Consider the following 19649-nt stretch of genomic DNA (forward strand, 5'->3'; position numbering starts at 1 on the left):
AATGATGGGGTTAGGAGACTAAGCGGTCTATTTACTAAGCTTTGTTAGAAGATAAATTGAACGGAGATAAGGTACCAGCCAATCAGCTCCTAACTGCCATCTCACAGGCTGTGTTTGAAAAATGACAGTTATGAGCTGATTGGCTGGCACCTTACCTCCGTTCACTTTATCTCCTAACAAAGCTTAGTAAATAGACCCCTAAAGGGTATATTTATTAAAGTGCAGATTTTTAGAAGTGGAGATATTGCCCATAACAATCAATCAGATTCTAGCTATAATCTTCTAGAGGGTGCTAGAAAAATGTCATAGAATCTGATTAGTTGCTATTGGCAACATCCCCACTCCTAAAAACCTGCACTTTAGTAAATATACCCCTAAAAATGCTCTATTTCCCTCATATTGGTACCTGCAGACACAGCCACCCCTTTGTTTGGAATAAAACAGAAACATTTCCAGAGATGGGGAGGGTTCTATTACTGTGATATCCTGCATCCTGGGTCAAATAATAACGGATACACTTACTGTATTTGATGCAATGTTTTCTATTATTCAAATTGGTCTGCATTGTAGGACTATTTTATTGTTCCTAGATATGTTTGTCTTTCATATAAGACTATGAAAACTGCCAATTTAAAATGCAATATAGTTTCCAAATGCAAATTTCATTAGGAAAATCTGTATGTAGAATACAGTGTTTTGCTGGTATGAAAGGTGGGTTAATTTTGATGCAAAATCACAAAGTATTTCTTGGTGGTGATGATTAGTAGAATAAAATATGCACATTTGGATCAAGTTCATTTTCTTGAAATTTCAATTAAAATTTTGGGTAGATTTTATCTGCCATGTCAGAAAGCAGACTAATGGTGTTTTCAGAAAATTCAAAGGCTTTGACATAAAAGGTGTAACTTGCATTGCATAAAAGAAAAAGAAATCCTGATATTGAAGTTGTAATATGAGCAGTCCAAAACAAAAAGCCAATTTAGGCTCAGCACAGGGGTGAGAAAAACCATAAAAGCTGTGGGGTTAAATATTTGCAAAATGATACACTGATATATGACTCATTACTAACATTTTGTGGAGCTAAGTAATGTTGCTACATTTTATCAAATAGTTAGGCTGCATACACACAACGATTTTGTTACCAACGATTTTATGAACGATTTTCTGTCAGATTATCTGTCAGATTTTTTAAAGTGTAATGAATGATTTTTTAACCTACAAACAATTTTTGTAACTTCCCTTAATGAAAATCGTTCAGTTGGTCAGTCAGAATGAACTACAAACTACAAACGGGAACGCGCATGAACGATAATCTTTCATCGTTATAACTCCGAAACTGAACAATTTTTTCAGCGATTGAACGATAACGACGTCGTCGTAGTTAAAGCGTGCATTAAATCGTTACGTGTGTATGCACCTTTAATCTTGTTCATGGAACATAAAGTTTAAAACGAATATGTGTAGAACTTTGTCGTAGAACCGTCAAGGTTAAATGTTTACATTTTTTTGTACTTTCTGTTTAAAGTTGGTTAAATTAAAAGCAGCAATTGTGTAATCATACACATTGCATATCAGTACTCTTTGTTATTGAACACAATAAAATTTATTTGTTTTTAGAGGCTTTCATTTACATGATCAGAATGTCAGGAGAGACATTATAGGGCAGGCTGGTTATCCGGAGATATGTTTATGTGACATGTAAGTCTGTAGCAGTGCTCATAACCCTAATATTTGTTCTAAGACATATGATATGATTTATCATTGCATAAAATGTTACTATACATCTAGAAGAAGAATCTGTTTTATATCCAAGAATTTTTAGACTGAATATATAAACGCTGCAGAAACCACAGTTGATTTGACGGTTATTGCCCTGTAAAGCAATATGATTTTTTTTTTCACTGCACTATTCTCTAAATAGCGAGGTTTAAAAATGCTTATGTATGGCCATTTTGCCAAAGCGAAATTATGTTTTGCGTGCCAGAGTTTGAATTCTCAGGCAATTGAAGCAGTGCGAATCCCAATAAAACAGTTTAAATGTTTCAATGGCAAAATAATTCTTAGAGAATTACTTTTAGATACATGTTTGTGTAGTTTACAAAAATAACTACGAGTTTTATCCAGTGAATGTTTTGTGTTTTGTAATATCAAGTCTTTGTTTTTGTGTAAAGCATTTTCTGAGCACGTATGTTACCATTCTATCCGTCTGATGTCTCCTAACATACTTGCCTGCTATCAATAGGCTGTGCTGTGTGAAATATAGATCTTAGTCCTTTTATGTGTGCCTACGGCGTTCCTGTGAAGGTATCATTGTAGCCGCCTGGATAAAAGATACAATCAGAAATAAAAACAGAAATTTAAGATACTTAGTAAAATATATTACTTGCCAATTTTCCACAGTAACTTTTCATCATTACTCTAAAATTACTTTTTAATGCAAAAAGTAGTTTCAATCACATTGAGGCCCACATGATTCAGATACTATCATAATCACAATTAGATTACATTACTGCAATCAGGAATGGAGATCATTAAGGGAAAGAATATAAATTGCTTTAGTTTTACAAGTACTGAGCTAGCAAAATTATAATTAATCTCCATTTATAATCTTTTCTTTCATAGAACTGCAAAGCATGCTACTTTAAGGCCATCAATACAAATTAGAAATAAGTCATAAAGCTTGCAGGGCCGCCGCCACTGTGTTACAATGGTAGAAAGTTTTCCCTATTTCTGGAGATATCTTGTGATTCCGGCAGGAACTTACAGCTGTCTCATGCATTCATATTGGCTGCTTCAGGCAGTGAATAAACAGGGATCAGCTTGTGTACGGATGGGAAATTACACTTAACGAGATCTCTTTATGTGTTGATCTGTGCATTTTCATGGTAAAGAATATATTCTGCTATATGCTAGAACACAAAATCTAGGCCATGTTTCCTGTTTCATGTTGTTCTGTAAGTCACTGAGGGGTCTATTTACTAAGCAGTGTTAGGAGACAAAGTGAAAAGTGATAAGAAAGTGATAAGGTGCCAGCCAATCAGCTCCCAACTGTCATCTCACAGGCTGTGTTTGAAAAATGACAGTTGGGAGCTGATTGGCTGGCACCTTATCACTTTCTTATCACTTTTCACTCTGTCTCTTAACACTGCTTATTAAATAGACCCCTGTGTCAATAAGGCAGTGGTGTCCCTACCCGTCTTTGCACCCGGGCAGTGGCGGGGAGCTTGTACTGCTTGTGGTGGCGCCACGTGCCTGCAAATAAGATGGCGTGGCCTCGTGGGTTAATGTGTGACCTCATGGGTGGGCGTGGCCTAGTGGTCTGAACACCTGTTTTTGTCACACCAGAGGTGCAGGCTGCCCCCGGGGACTAGCCTGTGTGAAGTGTCGGCTCCCTCACTGTGCTAGGAGCTGAGTGCTGCACGTAATACAGATGTGAAAAATCGCAGGTGCAGCAGAATTAATGTCCAACTCTGTATCAGGCCATATGCCTCTTGCAAGGGGTATATAGTGATGTGATGGTAAATAGTGCCCCCTTGAGGATTCATTTTATTTCTTAACAAAATAACCCTTTAACCCTATTTATTGTATGTACAGTATCTTCCCCACCTAAGTTATTAAAGGCATGTACAAAGTTATATAAACATCCAGTATACATTTTTAGATAATCCAGTGAGGAAGAGGGAAAGTGAATGGGTAAGGAAGAAAGTTTGAGGGGTGGTTGGAAAGTGGGAGGAGTATAGCCAGGGTCAGTTTCTTATGTGAAATCTTTAGGGGGAGATGTATCATCGGCGACATCGCCGATGCGGTACATCACCCCCCGACTTCACATACATACCACGGTTAATTACCCCGGTATGTACCAAGAATATCGCAAAGAACAACTCTCTCAATGAGAGCTGTCCTTTGTGATGCTGCCGAGCAGAGGGACTTCCGGGTTTAACACCTAGAAGTCCTTCTGCGCATGCGCAGAAGGACGCGGGCCGCGGGGGCTCAGGGGAGGGATCCCAGCCCTGAGCGTCGCGCTAAGAAGCCCATAGGCTTCTATTGGGTAATGCCACCTGAAGGTGGTGTTACCTAGCAACACGAAGCAGCAGAATGCAGAGCATTCTGCTGCTTAATAAATATGGGGAATGCGGTAAAACCCCCGAAAACTGCATTTTCGGGGGTTTTACCGCATTTTTGCCGATGATACATCTCCCCCTTAGAATGAAATCATAGATCATATACAATCAATACTTAGATTTGAGCCTTGCTAATCTCTAGTTGGCAGTGTCCAGGAAATCCCACACTGCAACAGCACCAGTGATTCAGCCAGGCCGGCCCTCTCTGCAGCTTCTCCTTTCTTCCTTCTGGTTGCGGTCGTTGGCGGTGGAGACAGTTCTCCTTGAGGCAGACAGCTGAAGCTAAAGGTAAAAGGGGACTCTAGACAGACATAAGGGCATGAGGGGCATATAATGTTTCATGAAGGACTCTGAGGCATTTAAAGGTGCATGAGTGAGTGGAATTTATGGGAATGAGGAGGCTCTGAAGCATATAAAGGGGCATGAAGGGGATCTTTATTAGAGTGGTAAAAAATAGCTTGAAATCTTACAAACAAAATAGCTGTAACCCTATTGCTTTTTTGCCCACTCCTCTGGCCACACCTCCTGGTCATGCCCCTGTGTGGGAATCCGGCCCTTTAAAGTTTTCATGTTCTCGAAAATGGTTCCAGGGAGGACACAAGCTTGATATGGTTTTCTAGAGGCAATTATTTACTATTTAGCAAAAATGCAGTGGAATATCAAGGTCACACCGGACAATGTGGAGCTCATGGTTGGACAGAAAAAGCAAACATACTGTTATATATTGTTTTCAAAAAGGTACATTATGTTTAGATTGCAAACCTGGCTATACTGTATACAGAAATTGTATCCAGCTCTGCATGAGTAATATACGCACTTGGCTTATATCAGAAGGTATGGCTTTGCAGTGGTAGTACAGTAATAAAAGGTAATATTTAGGGGTGTGCACCGGCCACTTTTCGTGTTTTGTGTTTTGGTTTTGGATCTGGATCTTTCTTCGTGTTTTGGATCTGGATTGGTTTTGCCAAAACCACCCTTCCGTGTTTTGGGTTCTGGGTTTTGTGTTTTGGATCTGTATTTTTTTTTAAAAAAGCATAAAAACAGCTAAAATCACAGAATTTGTTGGTTTCTCTGCTCCTATGCTATTATTAACCTCAATAACCTTAATTTCCACTCATTTCCAGTCTATTCTGAACACCTCACAATAGTGTTTTCATGTCCAAAAGGTTGCACCGAGGTAGCTGGATGACTATGCTAAGCGACACGAGTGGGCGGCACAAACACGTGACCCATCTAGGAGTGACACTGCAGTGGCAGACAGGATGGCAGTTAGAAAAACTAGGCCCCAAACTGTACATAATGCAAAGAAAAAAAAGAAGTGCAAGATGGAATTGTCCTTGGGCCCTCCCACCCACCACTATGTTGTATAAACAGGACATGCACACTTTAACAAATCAATCATTTCAGCGCCAGGGTCTGCCACACAACTGTGGCTGAAATGATTGGTTCGTTTGGGCCCCCACAAAACAAGCTGGCAATTAATGTGTCCCTGCACAAACTGGCTCTACGGAGGCAAGATGTCATCCTCATCCTCCTCATCCACCGATTCCTCACCCTCTTCAGTGTGTACATCCTCATCCTCACAGAGTATTAATTCGTCCCTGCTGGAACCACAGGTCCCTCTGTACGTTCTGGAGGCTGGTCTCCCTGGAAGAGTTGATAATTCATTTTATGAACATCATCTTCTCCACATTTTGTGGAAGCAACCTCCTACGCCTTTCGCTGACAAGGTTCCCGGCTGCACTAAACACTCTTTCGGAGTACACACTGGAGGGGGGGCAACTCAGGTAAAATAGAGCCAGTTTGTACAGGGACCTCCAAATTGCTTCTTTTTCCTGCCAGTACAGGTACGGACTGTCTGACATGCCTACTTGGATGCTGTCACCGATGTAATCCTTTAACAGACAGACGCACGCTTGTCGCTGCTGCTTTGAGGATTCAAGTGCGGCTACAGCCCACACAATTCACAAAGACAGAAAAAAAAAAAGAATATTTTTATTGTTTGTGGAGCACACTTTGAGGGTTACACCACCCTTTAACAGACAGATGCACGCTTGTCGCTGCTGCTTTGAGGATGCAAGTGAGGCTACAGCCCACACAATTCACAAAGACAGAAAAAAGAAGAAGAATATTTTAATTGTTTGTGTAGAACACTTTGAGGTGTCACCACCCTTTAACAGACAGACGCACGCTTGTCGCTGCTGCTTTAAGGATGCAGGTGCGGCTACAGCCCACACATTTCACAAAGACCGAAAAAAAAAGAACAATATTTTAATTGTTTGTGTAGAACACTTTGAGGTGTCACCACCCTTTAACAGACAGACGCACGTTTGTCGCTGCTGCTTTAAGGATGCAGGTGCGGCTACAGCCCACACAATTCACATAGACAGAAAAAAAAAGAACAATATTTTAATTGTTTCTGTAGCACACTTTGAGGGTGTCACCACCCTTTAACAGACAGACGCACGCTTGTCGCTGCTGCTTTGAGGATGCAAGTGTGGCTACATCGCACACAAGTCACAAACACATTAAAAAAATAGTTTTTTATTTTTTGGAACACTTTGAGAGTTACACCACCCTTTAACAGACAGACGCACGCTTGTCGCTGCTGCTTTAAGGATGCAGGTGCGGCTACAGCCCACACATTTCACAAAGACCGAAAAAAAAAGAACAATATTTTAATTGTTTGTGTAGAACACTTTGAGGGTGTCACCACCCTTTAACAGACAGACGCACGCTTGTCGCTGCTGCTTTGAGGATGCAGGTGCGGCTACAGCCCACACAATTCACATAGACAGAAAAAAGAAGAAGAATATTTTTATTGTTTGTGTAGCACACTTTGAGGGTGTCACCACCCTTTAACAGACAGACGCACGCTTGTCGCTGCTGCTTTAAGGATGCAGGTGCGGCTACATCGCACACAAGTCACAAACACATTAAAAAAATAGTTTTTTATTTTTTGGAGCACTTTGAGAGTTACACCACCCTTTAACAGACAGACGCACGCTTGTCGCTGCTGCTTTAAGGATGCAGGTGCGGCTACAGCCCACACATTTCACAAAGACCAAAAAAAAAAAACAATATTTTAATTGTTTGTATAGCACACTTTGAGGGTGTCACCACCCTTTAACAGACAGACGCACGCTTGTCGCTGCTGCTTTGAGGATGCAAGTGTGGCTACATCGCACACAAGTCACAAACACATTAAAAAAATAGTTTTTTATTTTTTGGAACACTTTGAGAGTTACACCACCCTTTAACAGACAGACGCACGCTTGTCGCTGCTGCTTTAAGGATGCAGGTGCGGCTACAGCCCACACATTTCACAAAGACCAAAAAAAAAAGAACAATATTTTAATTGTTTGTGTAGAACACTTTGAGGGTGTCACCACCCTTTAACAGACAGACGCACGCTTGTCGCTGCTGCTTTAAGGATGCAGGTGCGGCTACAGCCCACACATTTCACAAAGACCAAAAAAAAAAGAACAATATTTTAATTGTTTGTGTAGCACACTTTGAGGGTGTCACCACCCTTTAACAGACAGAAGCACGCTTGTCGCTGCTGCTTTAAGGATGCAGGTGCGGCTACAGCCCACACAATTCACAAAGACAGAAAAAAGAACAATATTTTAATTGTTTGTGTAGCACACTTTGAGGGTGTCACCACCCTTTAACAGACAGACGCACGCTTGTCGCTGCTGCTTTAAGGATGCAGGTGCGGCTACAGCCCACACAATTCACAAAGACAGAAAAAAGAACAATATTTTAATTGTTTGTGTAGCACACTTTGAGGGTGTCACCACCCTTTAACAGACAGACGCATGCTTGTCGCTGCTGCTTTAAGGATGCAGGTGCGGCTACAGCCCACACAATTTACAAAGACAGAAAAAAAAAGAACAATATTTTAATTGTTTGTGTAGCACACTTTGAGGGTGTCACCACCCTTTAACAGACAGACGCACGCTTGTCGCTGCTGCTTTGAGGATGCAGGTGGAATCTAGACGGGATTTGGAACCGAGGACACACTACCTCCATCAATTGTCTAAATCCCACTGCACTAATGTCGGATACCGGACGCACGTCTAACACCAACATAGCAGTCAAGGCCTCAGTTATACGTTTTGCTTCAGGATGACTGCTGTCGTACTTCATCCTCATCGCTAGGAACTGTTGGAGGGTCAATTGTTTAGTAAAAGTAGTGATGTTCCTACTTCCTCTCTGGGATGATGAACAACTCCCAGCAGCAGCAACAGCACTAGGAGGAAGAGGTTCTTGATCTTTCCCTATTTTATTTTTATCGGAGAAAGTTTGGTCCTCCATTTATGTTATATTGATATATATACGTGCGGCTAAAGCGCACACAAACACAGAAAATATTATTTTATTTTTGCTGGAGAGTAGTGCACTTTGTGGGTTACACCACCCTTTAAGAAATGAGCCAGCCGGCTCTTTACTTATGGGACACAGGCGCACGCTTGGCGCTGCTCCTTTGTTGATGCACGTGCAGCCACAGTGCACACAATTCACAAACACAGAAAATAATTTTTTTTTTGGTTTGGACTGGAGTGTACTTTCGGGGGTTACAGCACCCTTAACGGTCAAGCCAGCCGGCCCTTTACTTATGACACAGGCGCACGCTTGGCACTACTTTGTTGATGCACGTGCGGCTACTGCGCACACAATTCACAAACACAGAAAATAATTTTTTTTTAGGTTTGGACTGGAGTGTACTTTCGGGGGTTACAGCACCCTTAACGGTCAAGCCAGCCGGCCCTTTACTTATGACACAGGCACACGCTTGGCACTACTTTGTTGATGCACGTGCGGCTACTGCGCACACAATTCACAAACACAGAAAATAATTTTTTTTTAGGTTTGGACTGGAGTGTACTTTCGGGGGTTACAGCACCCTTAGCGGTCAAGCCAGCCGGCCCTTTACTTATGACACAGGCGCACGCTTGGCACTACTTTGTTGATGCACGTGCGGCTACTGCGCACACAATTCACAAACACAGAAAATTATTTTTTTTAGGTTTGGACTGGAGTGTACTTTCGGGGGTTACAGCAACCTTTAACGGTCAAGCCAGCCGGCCCTTTACTTATGACACAGGCGCACGCTTGGCACTACTTTGTTGATGCACGTGCGGCTACTGCGCACACAATTCACAAACACAGAAAATAATTTTTTTTAGGTTTGGACTGGAGTGTACTTTCGGGGGTTACAGCACCCTTTAACGGTCAAGCCAGCCGGCCCTTTACTTATGACTCAGGCGCACGCTTGGCACTACTTTGTTGATGCACGTGCGGCTACTGCGCACACAATTCACAAACACAGAAAATAATTTTTTTTTAGGTTTGGACTGGAGTGTACTTTCGGGGGTTACAGCACCCTTAACGGTCAAGCCAGCCGGCCCTTTACTTATGACACAGGCGCACGCTTGGCACTACTTTGTTGATGCACATGCGGCTACTGCGCACACAATTCACAAACACAGAAAATAATTTTTTTTTTGGTTTGGACTGGAGTGTACTTTGGGGGTTACAGCACCCTTTAATGGTCAAGCCAGCCGGCCCTTTACTTATGACACAGGCGCACGCTTGGCACTACTTTGTTGATGCACGTGCGGCTACTGCGCACACAATTCACAAACACAGAAAATAATTTTTTTTTTGGTTTGGACTGGAGTGTACTTTCGGGGGTTACAGCACCCTTAACGGTCAAGCCAGCCGGCCCTTTACTTATGACACAGGCGCACGCTTGGCACTACTTTGTTGATGCACGTGCGGCTACTGCGCACACAATTCACAAACACAGAAAATAATTTTTTTTTTTGGTTTGGACTGGAGTGTACTTTCGGGGGTTACAGCACCCTTAACGGTCAAGCCAGCCGGCCCTTTACTTATGACACAGGCGCACGCTTGGCACTACTTTGTTGATGCACGTGCGGCTACTGCGCACACAATTCACAAACACAGAAAATAATTTTTTTTTTGGTTTGGACTGGAGTGTACTTTCGGGGGTTACAGCACCCTTAACGGTCAAGCCAGCCGGCCCTTTACTTATGACACAGGCGCACGCTTGGCACTACTTTGTTGATGCACGTGCGGCTACTGCGCACACAATTCACAAACACAGAAAATAATTTTTTTTTGGTTTGGACTGGAGTGTACTTTCGGGGGTTACAGCACCCTTTAACGGTCAAGCCAGCCGGCCCTTTACTTATGACACAGGCGCACGCTTGGCACTACTTTGTTGATGCACGTGCGGCTACTGCGCACACAATTCACAAACACAGAAAATATATTATTTTTTTAGCACTTGGGGGGAGCACCCCTGATGGACAGAGCACCCCCTGGACAACACTACAGCACTCCTTTAGGACTGGGACACTGCACAGGACTTTGGAGTGGACACAGCCCCTATGGAGAACTGACTGCACAACACAGTCCAGCCAGCCCCTATGGACTTTGAAGTAGTGGACACAGCCCCTATTAACAACAGCAGCACAGCACAACACAGCCAGCCCCTATGGACTTTGAAGTAGTGGACAACAGCAGCACTACACTACACTACACTACACAGCCCTAACTCCCACCCTCCCTCTTCACTGTCCACAGCCGAGTGAGAAAATGGCGCCGACGCGGGTACCTTATATAGGATCCAAAACCCGCGAGACTCGGAAGGCGGGATGATGACGTTTTGCCTCGATTTCAGATCCGAGTCAGGCGGGAAAAGTCGAGCCTGACTCGGAACGGACTCGGATCGGGGGGGCTCGGGGGGGTTCGGATTTCAGAAATCCGAACCCGCTCACCCCTAGTAATATTGCAGTACACAATTCATAAACAATATAGTCTACTGTATGTCAGAGGTTCCCAAACTCGGTTCTCAATGCACCCTAACAGTTCAGATTTTAAGGATAAACATGCTTGGGCATAGGTGACTGACATAATTAGTACCTCAGTCTTTTGATTTAACCATTTATGGATATACTTAAAACCTGGACTGTTAGGGTGCCTTTGGGAATCTCTGGTCTATGTTATTAATAACTAATATAGTATAATTTACCATATAAAGAGAATTAGAAGAAAGACGCAAAGACAACATTAACATTTTAATTAATACCTCTTTTCCACCAAAAACCTAGGTCCGACCTGGGTTTTTGGACATGGTTCCAACCTTGGTCAGACCCATTTACACTGCACCTTCGATCTGGGTTACTCCCAGGTCAGCCCTGTTCACACTGAACTCAGGTCTGCCCTGCTAAACCTGTGAGGTCATAAAAAGTGGTAGGTGAATGCTCCACAACCACCAATCAGCTCATTTTAGACATGACCCAGGTTGCACCGTTTACACTGCACCATTACTCGGGTCCATCCTGGATCCAACCCTGGTAGCTACCTGGGTTGGATTGCTGGGTCACTTGACCTGGGTTATTTTTCAGGGACCCTTTTACACTGAGCTGCGATGAGGTTTTTGCTCTGGTGTAAAAGGGGTATTAGTTTGACTCAAAACACACATCCGTCGCCTTCCTTTGCTTTATTGTTGTATAAAAATTGTTAATAAAGTATCACTGTATTAATGTGAATAGATAGAAGCACCGATATCACTACTGTATTAGCATAAGTAAGAGGGATTCTAACACAGCCAGCCAATCTGATCACCTTCATCATCAGTTCTCCATTTGCACCGGGGGCTGCGTATCTGCAAGTGATCTGCTTCCTAACACGTATATTTCTTGTAATCAGCATGGACCGTATTTTGTGTAAAAATACCTACTGTACTTTGGCAACACTTACTCACCCCATCCAACCCCCATTCTTCCTCCCCAAGTGCAAGGGGTCCAAAATGCAAAATGTCTCAATCAGCGTGGCTCAGATTTATAAGTATGCTCAGTTGAAAAATGCAATATGCAGAAAAAAGGTGCAAATTATGCAACTCTATTACCCTTCTATGTTTATCTTTATTATTAGGTACTTTATTATGAGTTCATGTTTAATTGTTTTGATTGGGGCTCCTTTAAATTTTGCTTTCATTACTTGTATATTACTTATAATTCTTATATTAGTACTAGAATTTTGGACCCATCAATCACCAGGTCACTATCTATTGTTCCCTGCACGGCAGGGATTTTTCTCTTCTCTCTTCACCCACCTTCTTATCACTCTACTACGTCTTCCACCCATCTCCCTCTCTCCCCCTCTTCCTTCCATATCTCTTTCTTCCTTTACTCTGACTCATTCTCCCATCTCTATCTCTCTCCTCTTCCTCCCATTATAGTAGAGTTACTTGGTGGTGGAGGGCAGCATACTGTAGTAAGGGTTGCTGGGTGGTGGATGGCAGCAAAGTAGGGCTTGTTGGGTGGGCAAGGGGTGGAGGGTAGCAGAGCAGGGGGTGGAGGGTAACAGAGTAGGAGATGCCGGGTGACAGGTGATGGGACTAGAAGTGCATTACTAAGGGGTGCTGAGTGAAGACAGGTGATACTCCCGCTGCACTCCTCTTGTTGTACTCCACTACATAGGAAGAGGCCCAGCAACTCAACTTTATTAAGGTGGCACTCACTTGGTAGGTCATTGGATGTCTGGGGTGTGACAGGTATGCATTCATCTATCAAAGCTTTGTCTGGTATAATCTCTATTTACGGCAGTAACTACTGAGTGAATACTGAGTGAATAGTGTCACTGACCAGGGCTAAGACCCTAGAGGGTAGCACCATCACTGCCCAATGGCACCTATAGTACATTTAACTTGCAGGGTGTCTGGAATGGTACTCTGCAGCCCAAAGGGTACCCTCAGCTTTTTCTTGGGATGACATCACGTTTGGGTGGATGAGTAGGGTGGAGAAATGTGTTGTGGATCGGAGAACCCTGGACTGTTGCAAGCTTCCATTTAACTGCCTTTAAATCTGAGAACTATCACCACCAGGGGGACCCATGTGTACGGAGTCCAGACAGACACCATACAAAAATATATAATAGATTATATTATTATTATTATTATTATTATTATTATTATTAATATTATTATCTTCAATATATGTGCTGTTCATATACCCTCAGTGACTGGGAATGTCTTGCTACTAGGATTTAGAATGTTTGAATCCAACTATTGCTTCACATTCTCATGAGGTTTATTACACAATAAGAAAGATTTCTAATGATACAAGACTGATATGTACAGGTGTAGACATAGGAAACATCTGGATATACCCGTAGGTAGCAGAAGACGCAACACACTTACACCCTTGGGGAAGGAAAGACATCTGTTTCATACTCTTTAAAATTGATGCTAAATTGCAGTTTATCACATTGTATTGCAGTACACAGTACTGTACACTGTTATTCTACGGGGGAGGGGTGCAATTATCCAAAGCAAAAAATCTTGTTGCTTTCAATAAATCCTCTCTTAAGTATTAAGCATCATACTCACATACTCCATGTGTTAGGCAGATTCGATGAGGAAAACATATTTGCTATGCTTGGAATACATAATCCATTCAGCACTTTCAAACAGATATTAGTGGATCCCAAATTAATATACACTAAAATCCTTTAGAGTATCTATTACTATTAGTGTGATTTATGCATTGTAATTAATATTAAACATTTGTAGTCATTTAAAAAAAAAACATGAATATTAGCATTAGAAATAATTTTAATCTTATTTGTATTCAATTAGGTGTGAAAAGCCATTTTCGTCGAAAAAGTTTCGCCGATGACGAAATTTCGCCAGTGGAAACTTATGCTCGTATTCAATTGTGGCGACTTTTTTCGCCGGTGCGGAAAGTCAATGCATTGGTATAGGAGAAAAAGTTTTGCCTATGAAACCAGACGGAAAAAAGTGCAGAATTGCGGTTTTGGGGTGCAAAGGTGAGGAAATCACCCTACACCTTTGGGACAGGTCCCCAAAGGTTACCTGCGTCAAAAAAATCCTAAAAGAATTTGAAGAACACCTGAACACATTTGAAAAATAACTTTGAAAAAGGGGGCAAAAAAAACAGTACAAACTTAAAAACTAGCTAAATAAACTTTTGGGGGTCTGGAAGTATGGGGGGGGGTGATTTTTTTTGATTGCAGGTGCATGCTGAAGGTGAGTTCTTTACGTTTTTTTAATCTTCACTTTTGCGATTTTTAACCATGCTTGCACCCATTTTCATGTACCCCAAATTTGCTGGGACTAGTTATTTTCTCCAAAAAAACCTGCTAAATGCTATTCTTCACCACTTGTGCAAAGACGCTAATTAGCAGCTATTGAGAGCATTTAAGTACCCAAAATAGCTTCAGTAGAGTATATGTGGTGGCATCTACATTGTTCCCCAATGTTAGTGCATCTTTTCGGGGGTGTCAGGCTGATTTCCCCAAATCTGACAGCACTTTTTGCCTGTTTGCGTTTTGCCGGGTCACGTTTTCACTAATTTCTAATTGATTATGGGGATAAGCGGGGATGCGGGCGATACTTTTTTGCATGGAAAACCAGCGATGATGTTGCAAAGTCCGGTATGCAAAAAGTACTTGGCTTTTCAAACCTATTTGAATATGCCCATTAGGAGTAAATTTACTAAAGTGAGAGTTTTTAGAAGTGAGTTTTAGAAGAGATGTTGCCCATAGCAACCAAGCAGATTCTAGCTATTATCTTCTAGAAGGTGCTAGTAGAATCTGATTGGTTGCTATGGGCAACATCTCTTTTTAAACTCACTTCTAAAACCTCTCACTTTAGTAAAAGTACCCCTTAGACCAGAGGTTCCCAAACTTTTTTGAATCACTTTGCCCTAGAGTAACAACATTGTTTTCACGGCACCCCTAAGCCAAACATTTGTTATTGAGAAATCCAGAAAAAAACGTAGTAAAGTAATAAAGTGAAGTATATTGTGCTTACATGTCATCCTTAGGTTCAGTTATGTGGTGTTGGACAGGTTTGAGTTTCTGTTTGTCTACATACTTACATTACATTGACAATAAAAAATTTGATATGGTGCTGGACAACCAACGTGAGGCACTCCTGCAAGTATCCTGAGGCACCCCAGGTACCCATTGCGCACAGTTTGGGAACCACTGCCTTAGACTCATAATATACCCACTATCTCTCTGAGGTCATAGAATTGTAAATTACTTACACACAGGTACAATATTTGTCTCCTCTTGGTTGCTTTGCGTGGATGAACACAGTAAGAAACGTGCAAAGCAAAAAATTTTATGAGCATTCTGTATGTTCTGTTAAACTCATCTCAACATACATTTAGTTAAAAAACCGTAGCACTTGTGTCAGTCCCACATTAGGCATAATAGTGTGTATACCAATGAGAACCTAGAGATAGCATAGAGAAGGGGAACTCAACATGCGGCCCTCTAGTGGCGATCCAGCTACTGTAGAACTACACATCCCAGCATGCCCGACCCAGTTTTAGCATGTCCTAATAGCAAAACTGTGGCATGGCATGCTGTGATGTGTAGTTTCACAGCAGCTGGAGGGATGAATTTCGATTACCCCTGGCATAGAGGTAAATTAAATATGGGACATCACAGTGTTAGTAAATGCTAAAGTCATATTTATATAGTTTGTATATAATATAATAATGTAACGAGTATCCTATACACAAGAGAGAATATTGTCTTGATTTATTAATAATAAATGTGAAAGTCCCATTTTCAATATAAAATGTATTTATATACAAAATGCAAATATGAAGTATATTTAGTTTAATAAAAATTATATTAGGTTGCATTTCAAAACATATTTTTCTTTCTGCTTTAAATATCAAATATGGATTTTCTTTCCTCCAGAAGTGTAAATGGATACTTAGGGATGGGAATAGATGGACAATTATTCATATAATATACAGTAGATATAACACTAATGATTTAACTTCCGGATTATCCATACAATGGTACAGGCAGCTACTAGTGCCACCTGGACCCCGAGGGCCCTGCCCGCCGCAGGCCATCTTTTTTTTCTGTTTTGTTTTAATTAAAATCTGTAAAAACATTTCTTTTTCTTATGACCAATCACAGGGTGGCATGGGGTTCTCACAATTTTGGGAGAATCACATTAGGGAAGGGGTAATTTCATACATAACAGCAGCTCCTACCCTCTGTTCTATGGTTGATGAGACACCAAGATCAGAGATGCGTGTGCAGAGTCCTGACTGATGATAGACTCCCGTACATGCTTCTCTGACCCGTGTAGAGGGGTGGGGCTTTGCTGGCTTGTGCAGTCCAGGCAGCATGGAGGAGGAGAGCTGCTACCGACCCAGAGTAAAAAGACAGAGATCAGGGGTGAGAGACACATTGTTGTCTGCCCTACTCTGTCTGGCCATTGTGCCCCTTCTCACTTGTGTGTGTCTCTATATGTGACCCACCACCATATATGTGTATGTCTTTATATGTGACCCTTCCTGTATACGTGTGTCTCTATATATAACCCTGCCAGTGTATGTGTCTCTACGTGTGACCCACCCTTATATATGTGTGTGTCTTTATATGTGACCCTCACTGTATATGCATGTGTATCTGTGTTACCCTGCCAGTGTATGTGTAACCCTCCCTTTGTATGTCTCTATATCACCCATATATTATAAGTGTGTGTCTCTATATGTCACCATCCCTGTATATGTGTGTATCTATATATGTGCCCCTTATGTATATTTGTCTCTATATGTAATATTCCCTTTAAATGTGTATCTATGTATGTGACCCTCCATGTATATACAGATGTGTCCTCATACGCCTTTCCTTTTTTTTTCATTTGGCACGAGATGCCGTCACGGCTAAGATGCACCACGACGAGTAGCAATTAGATAAATGCCAATTTTTTTTTTCCTGCACAAGTATTCATTTAAAGTATCATATTAAAGTTGCAAATGTTAAGAAAAATCACAAGGCGTGGCTAATTCGCAGATTTAAATGCATGACACATTTTAGGAGAGGTGTATGTGGACTAGGGGTGTGCACCACCCACTTTTCGTGTTTTGTGTTTGGTTTTGGATCTGGATCTTTCTTCGTGTTTTGAATCTGGATTGGTTTTGCCAAAACCACCCTTCCATGTTTTGTGTTTTGGATCTGTATTTTTTTGGAAAAAAGCATTAAAACAGCTAAAATTACAGAATTTAGTTTTTTTTTGTTCCTACCGTATTAACCTCAATAACATTAATTTCCACTAATTTCCAGTCTATTCTGAACACCTCACACCTCACAATATTGTTTTTAGGCCAAAAGGTTGCACCGAGGTAGCTGGATGACTATGCTAAGAGACACAAGTGGGTGGCACAAATACATGGCCTATCTAGGAGTGACACTGCAGTGGCAGACAGCATGCCTGATTGTGAGTTGGGGTATGCCAATCATCTTTCTTTCTACTATTGATAATACATTTCTGAATGAGTCAAGAATTCCATTCCTGTATATACTCAGCTACATAAAGGATAAAGAAACCTTTTTGGGTGGTACATACTCCGTTTTATACGTGAGTACGGTATGTTACTTGTACATTAAGGACTCAAAGTGGAGGACTATTTTTTACACGATTACCCACATATTTTAGATATACTATACCATTGTTTTTTTTCTATGTTTTCTATTTTCCTTCTCCAGAGGAAAACCTGATATGGAAACCGGTATTTGAAAATCAAGATGACCCATAAGATTGAAGTTCCTCATTGGTAGAAATACTACTTGGATTCAACTGAAATAAGTGACTTTTTTACTCCTTACCCATGTTGGTTTATGAAAATCCCATTTTTATTATTGTGTAATCTTCTACTTTTTTAGTTTATTAGCTGTGCGCAGGTACGGGAGTACTTAACTCTTTTTGTATTCAGACAGCAGGGCAGTTTGAAAAACTAGGCCCCAAAAGGCATTGTGTGGTGACTTATTTCGTCACCCATTGACTGCTGCTGCTGGGCACACAGGACGGGACTCAGGATAGAGATAGAAGCCACTGAGGCTGATAGGACGCTGTTCGTGGGGAACTTAGATCCCAGGGCCACCGAGGAGATCCTGTTCGAGCTGTTTGTGCAGACTGGTGCTGCAGTTAACGTTAAAATTCCAAAGGACAAGGATGGAAAATCGAAACAATTTGCTTTTGTCATTTTCAAACATGAGGAGTCTGTTCCCTATGGAATGAGTTTGTTAAATGGAATCAAACTCTTTGGGAGGCTGCTGAAAATTATATTCAGATCAGGAAGCAGCCATTGCTCTGCAGAAGCAAATAGCGCAGCCTACTCTCCACAAGGAAATGGCAGTTTTACTGGAAACAGTCCATCAACACATGACTTCAGCCATGATGACAATGGGGAGTTAACGAAATACTCTGAACTTTCACCTCCTGTTCTAAACTATCAGAGATCTTACTCTTCTCCAGACAATCTTCAAAGACAAGCAATGATGAATAACTTCTATAGGTCGGAAACCCCTCATGGATCCAGCACAGCAATGATGGCCCAACCCAGTTACTCACCATCACGTTATCCGCCTCACCAAAGTTGGTACAGTCACGGATCTGATCATTCTTCCCCACACAGATATGATTCCTCTTCCAGCCACCAATCCAGTAGAAGTCATAGCTCTCATCCTTATCAAAAGGAGAGTTACCACAGTAGCAGAGACTAGGGATGTGCAGGCTCGGATTAGTTCGGATTTTCCCGCCACATACAGATTTTTCCTACCAAAAATCGGGTCTCAGAAGAGGCAAAACGTCATCTTTCATGGACAAACAGTCCAGGACAGCCCGTGTAGAAATAATTTTGATGAAGGGCAGCGTTCAACCCACAGGACAGCACCTCTAAAAATTATTTTGATGAAGGGCAGCGTACAACACACAGGGCACCCCCTACAGCAGACAGGGCACCCCCTGTAACAATTATTTATGAGTGTACCCCTACAGCAGACAGGGCACCCCCTGTAAAAATTATTTATATGAGTGTACTCCTACAGCAGACAGGGCACCCCCTGTAAAAATTATTTGTATGAGCGTACCCCTACAGCAGACAGGGGACCCCCTGGACAACACAGCACTACAGCCAGGCAGCCCCTATGGTCAGGACAACAGTCAGCCCCTATGGTCAGCGTCAGCAACAGCTCCAAGCTCCCTCCCTCTTCACAGTAGCCAGCCAGCAGTGCTTTATTATTTTTTATTTTTATCTCTAAGTCTAACAGTCTAGCACACAACACTGGCCTGATTCAGAGCCGGACACTATTTGCGCTCGCGCGTTCAGAAAAAGGGGCCGGCTATTTAAATTAAGTGCTCGCTCTTTGCGGTCTGTTGACGCCTCTATGTCTGAGCGAGCGTACAAAACATGCGCTCGCTATTTTGTAAAGACGCCCCCTGGCCGTTCGCATCATACATCATCTCCGCTATTTATTAGATTAATCGAGTACATCGAAAGGCGTCTGAACTGCTCGCAGTGCTTGTGGTTGGATTTTCCTACCGCAATCATGCGAACAGTTCAGGCTAAGAAACAACCAAGTGACGTGGTCGATGACGCTGCTTTGTTAATTATGCACACCCTTAAAATGCCCGTTTTGACCCTTTGGCAC

At 41.9% G+C, this 19649-nt stretch overlaps 1 protein-coding gene across 1 annotated transcript in view; it reads left to right on the plus strand.

Moving 5' to 3' along the window:
• The window catches only part of LOC148521683 (uncharacterized), a 56850-nt gene extending 38128 nt beyond the window's left edge, over positions 1-18722 (plus strand). The window contains exon 4 of the mRNA XM_088474878.1: positions 18023-18722. Within this exon, the coding sequence (XP_088331004.1) occupies positions 18023-18722 (700 nt within the window). The remainder of the gene's footprint in view (positions 1-18022) is intronic.
• The last annotated feature ends 927 nt before the right edge of the window (positions 18723-19649 follow it).

The sequence above is a fragment of the Taudactylus pleione genome, unplaced genomic scaffold, assembly GCF_031769625.1.
Source record: "Taudactylus pleione unplaced genomic scaffold, aTauple2 ptg000156l, whole genome shotgun sequence".
Lineage (NCBI taxonomy): Eukaryota > Metazoa > Chordata > Amphibia > Anura > Myobatrachidae > Taudactylus > Taudactylus pleione.